Source organism: Martes martes (genome assembly GCF_963455335.1).
Source record: "Martes martes genome assembly, chromosome: 14".
NCBI classification, from domain to species: Eukaryota; Metazoa; Chordata; class Mammalia; order Carnivora; family Mustelidae; genus Martes; species Martes martes.
Genome location: NC_137902.1, coordinates 87437345 through 87451928, shown reverse-complemented (window position 1 = coordinate 87451928; position 14584 = coordinate 87437345). Strand labels below are relative to the sequence as shown.

The 14584-nt window shown below is 43.5% G+C and overlaps 1 protein-coding gene across 1 annotated transcript in view; it reads right to left on the bottom strand.

Annotated features, from left to right (window-relative positions):
- LOC308355045 (contactin-associated protein-like 3) overlaps positions 1–14584 on the bottom strand; it is a gene marked incomplete at both ends in the record, with an annotated part of 149601 nt that overhangs the window by 10143 nt on the left and 124874 nt on the right. Inside the window, 2 exons of the mRNA XM_080822949.1 lie at positions 6807–6934; positions 12771–12927. Coding sequence (XP_080679075.1) covers positions 6807–6934; positions 12771–12927 — 285 coding nt within the window. The remainder of the gene's footprint in view (positions 1–6806; positions 6935–12770; positions 12928–14584) is intronic.

Genomic DNA, 14584 nt, shown 5'->3' with positions numbered 1-14584 from the left:
ATCAGGACCCAGGACAGCTCCGTCTCCCCCCTCCCTCGGGCTGTTCTCTTACAGTCACACCCTCCTCTGCCCCTAAGCCCTGGCCACTGTGATCTACCGTTGTGCCTTTTCCAAGTGTCATGTAAACGGAGTCACACCGTAGGTAACCTTCTGAGACTGGCTCCTCTCACTCAGCGGAAATCCCTCGAGATGCACTCAGTGTGCCACGACTTATTGCTGCCCTATCGTCCTTCCTCACGTGGATCGGGCCACCATTTCTTTGTCACTGGAGAACGTCGGTGTGGTTTCCAGCTTTGGTCGTTCACAAACAGAGCTGCTCTAAACATGTCTGCCCATCACACGTGTATCTGCAAATAGTTTTCTTTCTTGCTTTCCAACCTGGATGCCCTTCCTTCCTTCCTCAGTGGCCACACTGGCTAGGACGTCCAGTGTGACTGAAGTCACAGAACAGAAGCGGTGAGATTGAATATCCTTATCTCGTGCCCACTCCTGCAGGGAAAGGGTTCAGTTTTTCACCAGTAACTATGATGCCAGCTGTTTTGTATATAGACAACCTTTATTAGGATCAAGAAGTTCCCTGTTATTCATAGTTTGCTAAGAATTTTATTGTGAGTGGTATCTGATATGAATGTATCATGTTAATTCATGATATAATCATAGTAATTCAAATGATCATGTTCATATCAATTGATGCAAAAAAAGCATCTGGTGTGATTGTTCTTCTTTAAACTGTTAATATGGTAGATGACATTGATTGATTTGCAAATATGGTCAACCCTTGAACAACAAGGGGGTTGGGGCACTGACCTTTGCACAGTTGGACATTCACATGTAACTTTGGACCCTCCAAAAATGTACCTACTAATAGCCTGCTGGACAGGTTGACTGGACACCTTACCAAGAAGCATCAACATTTGATTAACACACACTTTGCATGTTATAGTATTATATACTGTATTCTTACAATACAGTGAGCTGGAGAAAACAAAATATTATTAAGTAAATCACAAGGAAGAGAAAATACATGTACAGGATGGTACTGTATTTTTTGAAAAAAATCTGCACATAAATGGACTTGCCCAGGTCAGACCCATGTTGTTCCAGGGTCAGCTGCACTGAGTCAGCCTTGTGTCCTGGCGTAAACACCAGTTGGCGATAGTGTATTATTCTTTAAATGTTCCTGGATTTTTTTGCTAATGTAGTTGAGGATTTTTGTATTTGTGTCTGTGATGATGTTGTCCGTAGTTATCTCTATCTTAATTTTTTTTTTGCATTTTCTTTTTCTAGTTTGGGTACTGGGGCAATGTTGGGCCCTTATAAAATGTTGGAAAGAATTTCCTCTGCTATTTGCTAAAAGAGATTGTGTAAACATGGTGTTATTTCTTCTTTGGTGGAACTCACCAATGAAGTCATCTCCGAATGGATTCAATTCCATCAATACTTCTAGGTCTCTACTAGTTGTTCAATTTATCTTTTTTTTTTTTTTAAAGATTTTATTTATTTATTTGACAGACAGAGATCACAAGTAGGCAGAGAGGCAGGCAGAGAGACAGGAGGGGAAGCAGGCTCCCTGCTGAGCAGAGAGCCCGACGTGGGGCTCGATCTCAGGACCCTGTGATCATGACCCGAGCCGAAAGCAGAGGCTCCAACCCACTGAGCCACCCAGGCGCCCCAACTAGTTGTTCAATTTATCTTGAGTGAGTTTTAGTAGTTAGTGGTTCTCAAGGAATTAGTCTGTTTTATCTACGTTGGAGAACTGACGTGTGTAGAGTTGTTTGTGGTATGCTGTTATTATCCTATTGATGTCTGTAGGGTCTGTAGTGATACTCCAGCTTTCATGCCTCATATTGGTAATATTTCTCTTCTCTCTCTCTAACAGTTTTGCTAGAGATTTATCTATTTTATTGTTCTTTTATAAATATTTTGTTTTTATAGATCTCTGCCTTTAATTGATTTCTCTTATCTTTATTATTTCCTTCCTTCTGCTATTTTGAATTATTTTTTCTTCTTTTTCTAATTTCTTATGGTAAAAGCTTAAATCATTGAGTTGAGACCTTTTACTTTCATAATACAAGCATTTAATACTATTACTATCTCTCCAAGCACTGACATAACTGCCTTCCACCATTTTTGATATGTTGTATTTTCCTTTTCATTCAGATCAATATATTTTATAAGGTCTACTATTGAGACCTCCTTGACTCATTTAATATTTAGCAGTTTGGTGTTTAATTTCTAAGTGTTTGAAGACTTTCTCACTCTCTTTGTTCTTTGTTTCTAGTTTAATTCATTTATGTCAGGGAATGTATTTTTGTGTGATTTATTTGATATGTGCTCAAGTTTGTTTTGTGACACAGAATATGGTGTATCCATGTGCATTTTAAAAGAATGTGTATTTTACTGTTGGTAGGGTGTTCCATAAATGTCAATTAAATTCTGTTGCTTTGTGGTGACATTCAAGTTTTATGTACACTTTGCTTGTTTCCCCCCCATTAGTTCCAAAGATTAATGAGAGAGGAGTACTGGAATCTCTAATTATAATTATGATTTTGCCTACTTCCCCTTTCCATCCTGTCAGTTGTTGCTTTATGTATTTTGAAGCTCATTAGGATTCTTATGTCTTCTTAATCGCTTTTTGTATCTGTTAATTTTCTATGCTTTCAAGCAAAAACTTTAATACAGAAACCCAGCTTTCTTTCAATTAGTGTTTGTGTAGAATATCTTTCCCTGCCCCTCTTTTTAAACTTATGATATCATTATATTTGAAGTGAGTTTCTTGTACAAAGTACATAGTGGAGTCATTACCATCTGTCCTTTAACTGGTTTGTTTAGACCATTCATATTAAATATAAATGTTGACAAGTTTAATTTAGTTTTATCATTTTATTATTTTTTTCCTGTTATTTTTTCCTTATGCTTTTTTGTTCTTTTCTGTCTCCTTTGGGGTTAAACATTTTTTAGTTTTCTATTTTTGTTTGTCTATAGCATTTCCTTGATTGGTTATTTTAGGAGTGACAATATATACACTTACCTTTTCAGAATCTGCTCAGAATCTACATTTTAACTACTTGGACTCATATGTCAAAACCTGGCCAACAATTCTGTCAGTTTACCGAGTGCCCTTTATTTATTGCTGCCAAATGTATTCCATCTGTACAAATGTATTCCATATGTACAAATTAAGAATTTTATGAAATAATATTGTATTTTTAATACAACCACAAGTATATTTAAAGTAACTCAACAGGACAATAGTCTATTATATATACCCTGATAGTTACCATTTCTCAAGCTGATTTTTTACCCCCGAGGTCCCAAATTTCCTTCTGGTATCATTTCCCTTCTGTCTGAATCTTCCCTTAGAAAGTCTTTTAAAGTATTTCCTGGTAAGGAATGCTTTTAGCTTTCCTTCGTCTGAGAATTTATTTATCTTCATCCCTGAAGGAGGCTTTTGCTGAATATGGAATTCCAGACTGACAATTCTTTACTTTTAGCCCTTGAGAAATGTTTTGCCACTTCCTTCCCGGCTTCCATATTTCTAATGAGAAAGTCATGGCCATATGAGTAGGAGTTCACCTGCAGATGATACATCACTCCTCTCTGGTTGGTCTCAAAACATTCTCCATTGCCTTTGTTTCCAGCAGTTTGATAATGATGTGTCTGGAGGTGAATTTGAGTTTATCCTGTTTCAAGTTCATTCAACTTCTCAAGTCTGTTTTTTACCAAACTTGGACAATTTTCAGCCTTTTTTTTTTCAATTTTTTTTTCAGCACCGCACTGTTCTGTCTGCTTCTGGATGTTCAATTACATGAATGTTAGATCCTTTGTTGTTGACTCAGAGTTCCTTGAGGCTCTGTTCATTTTTAGATTTTTTCTTTCTTTTGATCAGATGAGTCATTCCCATCATTAAGGCCACTGACTGTCTCATCTCAGATCCACTATTTGGTCCACCCAGGACATCTTTTATTTCAGTTTCATATTTTTCAGCTCTAAAGTTTTCATTTAGCTCTTTGGATATCCTATTTCTTTGGTGAAATGTTCTTTTTCTATTTGCTACAAAAGTGTTTATGATCGCTTGTTAGAGTTCTTATGTAATAGTTGTTTTAAACTCTTTATCAATTCATTCTAACCACTGTGTCACAATTGCATTAGTATCTGTTGACTACATTTTCCTAAGCCAGCTTAGATTTTTCTGATTCTTTGTGCTAAGTAATTTTGGATGACTTCCTAGATATTTTAAATATTATATTAATAAATTCTGGGCTCTGTTCAAATGTTGTGGAGCATGTTGATTACATATATATATATATATGAATATACATGTATATATACATATATACACATATATACACATATACAAATTTTATTTTTTGTTTTTAATTTATTTAGGTTTTTTTGCAGGCACTTGGCCTAGTTAGGATCGGGCCACACATTGCAACCTGCCTTCTGTGGGCTGTCTCTAATGGCAGTCCAGTTTCCAAAGCCTTTGCAGCACGACCCAACTCTACCTCATTCGTGCACAACCCAGTGGCCAGCCTGGGTCTTGGGTGGTCGACTCTCCATTCAGTTCTCAACTTCTTGGGTCTACAGTTAGGACCGGATCCATGCATGTGTGGCTCCAAGGTGAGCCTCGGATTTCATGAACAACATACAGTATGCTCTCCTGAACAGCTGCCTCCCTCTGCTCTTCCAGGTACTTTCTGGTCCCCTGGTCTCCCTTGTCAGTCACAGAACTAGAAAACAGGCTCTACTGAGACTGCTCTGTAACGCTCTCCTATGCAACTCTACCTGGTCCATTGCCAAGCGATGGGTGAGTGGAGGAAAAAAACAAAAATAAGAGGAGTCTCCCCACCATCTCTGAGCCACAGCTGCCCCACGCAGAGCAAAGGTCCCCTTCTGAAGTCCTGGCTTTTGTGTGTTCCTTGGGCAGCTTCTGCTGCTATCGTCATGGGTCTGCCTGGATAGAAAAAGAGGGAAATGGGATTCCTGCATTCCTTGAGAGTTAGAAACTTTCTGTTCTGGCCTCTAGCCAGGGCTCAAGGGCTTCTCCTGGAACCTCTCTGTCTGTGACCCAGTGCCCACGTCTGGGTTGACCGACAGATACAGGAGGGAAAAGTAAATGATGCCTTCTGGTTTCTCCTCCTTGCCGCTGCTGGCTTCCCAGTGCCCTGAGATAACTGTTTCAGGCGTTCTGCCCAGGTTTCATAGGGGACTCATGGGAGAGATGGGGTGGGCATGCTTAATTCGTCCTATCCGGACACAGAGTGAGGTCTGCAGTCTAAGTCATGAGTGGGAAGAACAATTCTTCATACTATCATCCGTCAAGGCATGTTCGTATGTTCCGTACACTGTGACTATCCACCTCTCAATATTTTTGTCATCTGACGTAGGAAACGTTCTTTTTCTCAATGGCAAGGCTCAGAAATGCCAGGACTTCTCCACATGGCAGCATCTCCTATGCGGCCCCAGGAAGGGCTGGCCACCGCAGCCTTGGTAGACGTTGAATTCTGGCCTCTGCTCTGACACGAGTGCCAGTGGAGAGTCTGGGCCAGAGGACTGACGTGCCCTGACCTTTCCCTCTGGCCGTTCTGTGGCGTCTCCGCTAAGTGGGCAGAAGCAGCTGCAAGCAGGCCAGTCAAGCCACTGGGAGGGGGCGCTGGATCCAGTTTTGAAGTTCAAAGCGATACATTTGTATTTGTGGATGAGTCCAATGTGTGTTAAGAGAAGAAAGAAGTTATGAGTGGCTGTTACATTTTCCGTCTAAGCGAAAGGAAGCAGGGAGTTGCCATGCCCTGAGTTGGGGAAGGTTGTCGTGGAAACACTTTTTTTTCCTTCTTTTGGACAAACTGTTCTGAAATGCCTATCGAGGCAGAGAGGTACAGCCTAAACAGCTGCATGGCAGGGGCGGGAGTGCAGGGAGACGGCCTGGGGTATAGCGATGGCGGAATCATTGACCTCAATGTGGGATTTAAAGCCACGAGCCTGTTGGGAACAGCTCAGCACTGGCGAGCAGAGAGACGGAGGGCTGAGGACGCAGGCAGGGGCACAACAACAGGATAATGCCACTGGCGCGGGGAAGGAAGGAGGGAAAACCCAGACTTTTGTGGGTAAGCGGGCTGCTGAACAGAGACGTGAATCACAGTGAGTGAGGACAGGAGGCCAAGGTCAGGTCCGACGCCGCCTGAGAGCAGAGGGCAGGTTTAGCCGGGTTGGGGCCTCACTGACGCCTGGAAAAGGCAGTTTGTAGGGGGTGACGGAGGAGACGGCCGGAAGGGGACACATTCAAGAGGGATCAGAAGGAAGTAAATTAAAGATAGAGTGGATCCGCTCTATTTCAGTTAGTTTGGGAGACGGAAGGCTTCGGAGAAATCCACATGCCGTGGGAGGGGGGAGGACAGTTAGGACCACTGAGGTTCGCAAACTGTCAGGGGTGACGACGAACAGGCACGTGATGGCTTCCGTCACCTCGTTTCTCAGTATCTTACCAGTTTTAGGCATCTCAGCGCTCAGCCAATACTTACTTACTCCAATTAATTAATTATCAAATCACTAGATCTTGCTGACTGGGTGATCAGTGTTTCAGATCATCCCACCGACATTCACAGCACTAGTCCGACTCAAATACTACACAGAGGGCACACACTCCGAAGGTAATACATATTCCTCATTTTTCCCTCAAGCACAATGCCTATGTACACTTCTTTTGTAAGTTAACACATTCCTAATGAGATGCAGAGTATTCATGTCTCCTAAAACACTGACATGCATTTCCAGGGGTCAGAACAGCTCCTCTTGCCTCTACTTACTGTCCCCCGAGCAGAGCAGAGGCCCCAGCGCATAAGCCGCTTCTGACTGTGGTCGGCCCGTGTCTCTCATCGCAACCTGAGTGACTGGCAGGTGCTCCTTATGGGAAAGGACTACTGTGTCGCGGGTCCTACAAAACAAATATGACCACCTTAGCGTTATTCTGAACGACATCCAGAGAAGGAGCAAATAGTCTATTACTGTAGCACAAGACGTGATAAGCTAAACTTGTAAATATATAACAATAAGGAAATCATAGGGCTCGTCTGAACTCTGACACAGTAACCTACTTAATAAGGTCTCTGAGGATCAGAGATCCTTGTTCCTCTGCATGACCACAGAGATAACAGCGGGCAGGGCTGACGTCATCACCGTCACTGCGAGCACGACATTATATTTCCCTGCAATGAAGCAGTTTGCTGCCCTTTCCCATCTAGCTGCCTTGTGAGATTTAAATGCAAAACTTACATGTGCAAGATCTGCTTGGCTTCATTAAAGAAACAAAACCAAACCACCCAACTGAAAAGATTTAGGTTTTCAATCCCCAGATTTTTCTTTTTTTACTCAATTTTCCAAAATTCCTATCGTGGTTTCTAAGCATTTCCTTACATATTGATGCCATCCATTAAAAAAGAAAGAAAGAAAGAAAGAAAGAAAGAAAGAAAGAAAGAAAGAAAGAAAGAAGGAGACGGTTGATTAAACCAAACAGAAGGTATGATACAATGTGCTCTTAAAATTAATACATGGGGTAATGCGTGGGAAGTGCTCGTCGTGACTGTCACTATCTGTTCATTCGGCCACATTTGGTGCACAGCGACTCCTTGCCAGGTCCTGCGTGTCAGGGGCGTGGGCATAAAAACCACCATCAGTGTCCCCAAGGAATCTAGTGGATATTATAAACAATTGTGAAAATATAATTGTAATACAATAAAATCACATAAGTGAATATTTGGGACTGAACATCTATGGTTCCAATGTAACAAACACCAGACTCGAGCCAGGGGTCCTGGGAGGAAGCTGTGCCACCAGCCACCCCTCTGGGCGAAGAAAGGAGATTCTTCCGCACCTGTGAGCTGCTCATGTTCTTACGTCCTGCTTCAATTACGTATGTGCTTTGGGTTTAGAACAGAAAATAGTTTGTCTAATGTATCCTTCAGGAGCCCTGCATCTGTGTAGAGCCTAGGAAGTTTCAGTTTCGGACGGTTATAAAGCCCCACTCGCTCCGATGTACACAAACGGAAGCGTCGGAAACTGACGTTTTTGCAAGTCAAAACAACCAGCAATTTCGGATGGTTCAGCCCAATCGCTTTGCTTCAAAAAGACCCTGCATCACTTAATAGTTAATCATTCCAATTCTGTTGAGGCATCAAAAATATTCTTTCGAGGTAGGAAGTTTAAAATTATTAGCATTTTTATTTTGCTTTAAAAATGTTACAAAGGGACTGCCGGTGAATATTAGCAAGATATCAAAACTTTGAACTAATATCCTGAAAGTTCAGAAACAATTTTTTTGGAGTCAGATCGTTTTTAAAAATCAGATGGAACAAAACCCCAGGGCTTTATCTGGGTAAGGCCCTGTGATTTCTGTGCTTGGAAGCACACAGGCAGGTCGTCCCAAACACGGAACACCTGGCTTTGTTGGGACCAGGACAGGTGGTCGGTCACAAGCCAGAGGGTGGCATGGATTGCGGGGGGAGTCAGTCTGAAAAAACGCTTGTTATAAACGTGGGGCTAACACAGCAAAATTCATTCCTGGTGTTAAGTACCAGGAAATGTTACAAATAAGCATTTTCATTCCTGTCATTGCTATTTTGGTAGAGCATCTAGAGGGAACATGCAAGGGCATTAGTTATTCATTGAGTAACTGAATTTTAAAGAACCATTTAAAAGCTACATTTATAATGTAGTGAAAAGCTACACTTTAATTGTTTTTAGCAATGACAAAGCACAGAGAGCCCTGCAAAAAAACCTAAGGAAAATCATAATGGGTAATTGTGTGTGTTAAGGCAGATATTATAATACGTTATTTTTTCATTCTGTTGTTTGCAAAGTAAATTCCTGAACCTGAGGAAATTTTAAACAACTCAGAACTGAGAATTCTCTCTCAGCACAGGTCATTCCCACATGTCCACGCTTCATGTAGGACGAGATTCACTGCCAGGGTCCCCAGACTCATTTGAAATTGCCGAATTTAGTTCTATCTCAGGTTTTTTCTTGCCTCTCCATGTTTCTCTCTTTTCCCCGAAGGTTGGGAGAGTTGCTCTCTGGGCATGACGATGCTCACGACAGGTTTCGCGCCCGCAGTGACGGGACTGCCAAGGCCCCTTCCTCTTGGTCTTCAGTTCCCAGCGCTCCAGAGATGCTTCTTCTGCTGGTGTTTCGCAGAACACTTTTTGGCAGGTGCAACACAGCCACCGCGACCCCTGAGTTCTGGGAAAGGCCGCAGGGAACAAACACCGAGTTGGCTTTCACGTTTCCTAATTGGTCCGGAGAAAGCGAGACTGGGGACCACGGAACCATCGCCGCCCAGAGCTCCCTGTTTTGAAAGCTCCCGGGCTCGCTCTCGGGCTGTGCTGTTCCCTTCGCTCATCCCGTCGGCAAATGCCCTTGGTTCAGAGCCTGCGGTCCCCTGACACTCCAAGTCCTGGGGGACCAGTCTCCCGTCCTTGCTTCGACCTTCAGAACCACCACTGACCACTGCTTTCCCACGCACATCTTCCCAGCACGTCACCATCCCAAACACTCAGCAAACGACTGGTGTTGGAATTAAATGGAACCAAGAAAATACTGATTTTTCCCACTCATGGCAGTCGTGTGATATCTCCATTTAGATACATCTTCTTACAATCTCATAAGAAAACATAAAAGTTCTGCATATTTCTGTTATCTTTATTGCAGGATCTACAGTCTTCATGCTGATTTTGTAAGTGGTTTTCATGATATTTTCTTACAGTAATAAGCTCTTTGTAGGAATTCAGTTATTCTAAGATTCAGTGGGTAGCCCTACTAAATTCTCATTAATTTCAATAATATTTCTGTCTATCCTCTTGGGTTTTCCTGGTAGGCAACCATATTTCCTATGAAAAATGTCATCTTCATTTCCTTGTTTCTAATCATTTGTGGCTTTGAAATGCCGCCTATACTTTCATCCCTTTGCTATTCATTTCTAACCTCAATGTCCTGTAATCAGAGAAATTGTCTGTACCATAACAACTACTGTAAAATTTTGGGGGTTTTGCTTTATGAAACATTAAGAAAATCATTTTGCAAAAATGTGCCATGTGCGCTTGAGAAAATTATATATTCTGTAATTTTCAGGGCCTACCAAATCAATCCGTTGATTTCATATAAAAATATTCCATATCCTTAATAATTGTCATCCACATGATTTGCCAGTTGCTAACAGATGTATGTCTAAACCTCTCCTTACAATGGTTGATTTGTATATTCCTTCTTTCAATTCAGGCATTTATTTTCTATATACATTTTGAGTCATTTTTGTTAGAAACATACGAGTTTAGGATTATTAGGGGTTTTTTGGTGAAATTAAAAAGCATCATGATATGGTGATACTAATCATTCTATATTAAGACTTCAAAATTTGGGGGCGCCTGGGTGGCTCAGATGGTTAAAATCTGACTTTGGCTCAGGTCATGCATGATATCAGGGTCCTCTGATGAGCCCCAAGTCACTGGGCTCCCCTCTCAGCAGGGAGTCTGCCTCTCCCTCTGCCTTTCCCCCCACTTATGGGCATAGGCACCCTTTCTCCCTGTCAAATAAATAAAATCTTTAAAAAAAAGACTTATAAACTTAAATTACTTCTTTGCACATTTGCTTGGTAACTTGTTTTAGGATTTTGCTTTCAATATTTCTAGGTGTACAAACAAGATATACTTATTTTTAATTCAAAATGACCTATCTGCATTTAAATGACTATTTTTGTCACATTTATTGTGCCTCATTACTCATATTACATTATTTTGTTGCTCGTTGTTTCCTCTTCCTTTGTAACTTTTATTTCCTACCTTCTTTTGAATTGACTGTTCTTAAAATCCTGTTTTTCCTTCCTTCCCTCTTTGGACTTGAGTTTTACACCGTTTCTATCCTTCAGTGCTTACACTGGAAATCTCAATGCGCTATGAGCCGTTTAGTGCTGACAAACTTCCACAGAACAAGTTTCTAAGTTCAGTCATGTTCTTATTTCTAACCCTGGCTGCAGTCCTCTGTCGATCACAATCATTTTGTTTCCTGGACAGAACCGCTCCCTCCTGTTTCTGTAGGGTACATGCCTGACACATGACCGGTGTCCCGTATTTGCCTCTTGTGTTTCTGTTACCCTCTGAGTTTACACATTTCTTTCCTCGATGTTTCTTCTAGCGTCTGGGACTCTCCTTACCAGATCACCCGCTTTCATTTTAAAAACCATTCTTGAAACTTCGTCTTCTGGAGTCGGCTGGTGGTGTATTTCTTCTGTGTCTGTCTGTCTGGGTGTCCCTGTATCTTGGCTGGGGACACACTTGGAACCGGACAGTTACGGTACTTAATGCTACACGGCGAGGGGAGTGCCGGCACCTGCAGGCTTTGCTGGGTCCACAGAGGGGGTCTTGTCTGGCTCCGACAGTCCTTGCTTTGACACCTTCTGGTCACCTCCACTCCCTTTCACATTCTCTTTAATCTTCCTTGATTTCGGCATGATGCTTCTACAGGTGGATTTACTCTTATTTATCCTGCCTGGTATCCTAGTTTTTTTTTCAAGTCTGGCCACTTCTTGGCTATTTTGGCCCTTAATTATTGCCAGTCTCCTCTGTTGAAACTTGACTCTGACCCCAGTTCTCCCCTCCCTGTCCCTGCTTTCCTTCCTCCCATGCCCATCTCTCTGGGCTAGAGTCCCTGCCACTTATCTACACTCATTTTCCGTTGTTTCCAGTGTTCTGATCCCACATGTCCAGTATCTGATCTGACAAGTCTTAAATTTCAGTGAGAATATTTTCATTTCTAAACCTTCACTCGGTTCTTTTGTAAGTTGCGATCACCTTTGTCAATAGTACCTGGTTGCTTTCTCAATCAGTCCCAGACCTTGTTTTTCCAACAGCTCACGCATTTATTTTATTTGATGTTCTTAAGGTATCCGTGATCTGGGATTTTTAGGCATCCATTTACTCCGTGGTTTCTTCTGCCTCCCACTTCTGTCCCCTGGGGCTGCATAGCCCTGATTGTGAGCTCATGTTTGGTGGCATTTTTATCTGTGGGAATCCTTGGGGAGGGCGGGCCTCTAGCAAGAATGTCACATACTTCTATGATGAGCCATCGGTACTGCTGACCTGTGGCCACACTAACTTAATCCAAGGACCATGTAAATTTGAACTCTGGATCTGTGTGAGGGCAGGTCTGGGGACGTGTGTTTTCAGGGAGTTATTTCTTGCTACCTGGGGGGTTAGCTGGAAGGTCGGTCCCTTTCCACCTTCTCTCTGGGTTTAGAAGCCTTCTGAGACCTCCAGCGACAGGGCAAGGTTTGTGTCCCATAATCCCCTTTTATGCACCCTAGACCCTGTTTGATTTCCCCTATGAGGCCATTTAAAAATGCAGCTGGCAGCGAGGGAGGTGAGCAAGCATGCCGGGGTCGGCCACGGGGCCGTCATCGTATCTATCGGGTTAAACTTAACCGTAGGAACTCTGATAATGGTACTTTCAGTGGATGGGAAACATTAATCTGGTATTCCTATCTTATTAGGAAAAAAATAAAAATGGACATGATTAGTTACTCACAGGTAAACAGAAATAGCTACCTTAACGCCTCCATCCTCAGACTAATTACACTGTACACATCAAAGCTTACACCTCGAACTGGCTGGGGAATACTTTAATCTGTTCTCTTTATACAACTGTCTTGTCCAATGTCTGCCTAACTTACACAGTTTAAGCAACACGAAATTACAGTTTGCACAGGGAAATTATATGGAAATCACCATTCATCCCGGGCAGTGTCACAGTTGCAGTGACGTTGAGAATCAAGGCAGTTCCCCTGTAATCCACAAGCACACTTTTGAGCACCAGGCAGAGAACCTCCCCAGTAAGTGTGTGTTTCATTGGTTCTTCCAACCCACCAGCTCACGGGGGTTCCATCTGAAAGACAAGTATGAGAAAAGTGACACCTACTTTGCCCCCCACTGCCTGCCTCCCCAGTATAGTCCTTTACTCCCCTCTGTCTAAAACACAGATGAGCAGAGGTTAACTCCACAACAGGGTCCTTTCAAGGAGGACTTCCAAAGGTTTAAGAAACATTTCCACATCTAGACGTACATTCTCACCATATGTTTTACTTTTATTAGAAAATGAGCAAATCGTCCCTAACTCATTCAGGCATGATATCTACACATTTCTCCTGAGGACTCCAATGACATCATTTATTTGGACAAAACATTGAAAGAACTGTCATTTAAAAAAAAAGGAATGAATGAAAACCAGAGTAATTTGTACACTGCATCCAAAAGCTGTTCGAGAGCCTAAAATGCCATTGGAAGATGTAATATGGGACAAAATATGGATTTCTTATCTATGGGATGAAAAGACCAGTACTCTCCCGTCATGTCTTCCAAGTGTGCTGGAGGAACGAGTTTCTCGTACTGACACGTTGGCTTTGTATCTGGAAACCACAGACATGGCCTGATAAGCCTCCCTCGTGCCCGAGGCGGGTCCTGGGCTCTGGACAACTGAGGCCAGTCTAGCTCAATGCTCAAATGCTCCAACAGGGCCAGAGGCCCCCTCAGCTCTTCTGGGCTGTGTCCTCTGCTGAGGCCCCAGGACAGACATGCAGGGTGAGGATGACAGGGAAGGAGGGCCCTCGGGAGGGTGGAGGGGAGCAGTGCCTCATAAACAGAGTCAGAGCAGGAGAAACGGAAGTGACCTCCATCAGCCGCCTGCGAAGACACCTGTCCATTTCAGCGTGCTCCCTCCCTCAGACCCTCAGGTTGTCCCCACCCGGCCCCACCGGGAATCTGGAACACGTCCCACCTTCTCCCTAACTTACAGCCGCCACCGCTCGTTATGGTCCCCTGTGCGACGAGCCTTCACCTGCTGCCCACAGCCTCCCAGCGGGCGCACACGGGCCGCACTCATGACCACCCACCGCAGGCCCGCTGGGTGAGATGCGCGCCAAGAAATCAATGTCGGCAACGTTTGTTTTTTCCCCTCAGTGTGTTGAAACTTATCTGTAGGGGGTGGAAGATCTTTTCCACTCAACAGACACTTTTTAAAACACCATTTTAAACATGGGATTATTCAACATCCTTTCCATAGACGGAGGAGCAAAGACATCGTTGCCCACGGATGTTTGCTCACACCCGATTCTCTCATTTCCTCTATCAAGCAAGAACCAGCAAGTGTTGTTCAAGGTACAGAATGCATTGGGCTCCATTCAAGCTTTCTTGGAGCAATCCAGAGAACGTGCAAAAGGATCATTAAGAACAATGCAAAGAGGAAGAAGAGGCTGAAGGGAAGGGAACAGGGCTCCCCCCACCTCCGGCACCTGAGCCCCTGGCTGGCTGTGCTCCGCTCCGGCCACAAGGGCCATCCTCAGGGACCTTCACGCCCACGGCACGGAGACCGAACAGTCTCCTGGAATCAGCACTTGCCGCCCTTGAGCTCCCTCTTAGGCCCCCAGAACCGCAGCCCCTGACACCTGCAGCATAGAGACCTACCAGCTGCTGCAGGCAAAGGCCGCGGGACCCTAACAAGAGCTGAGGCCCACGGCTCCCCAGCAGCCCTCCCAGAAAACCACAGG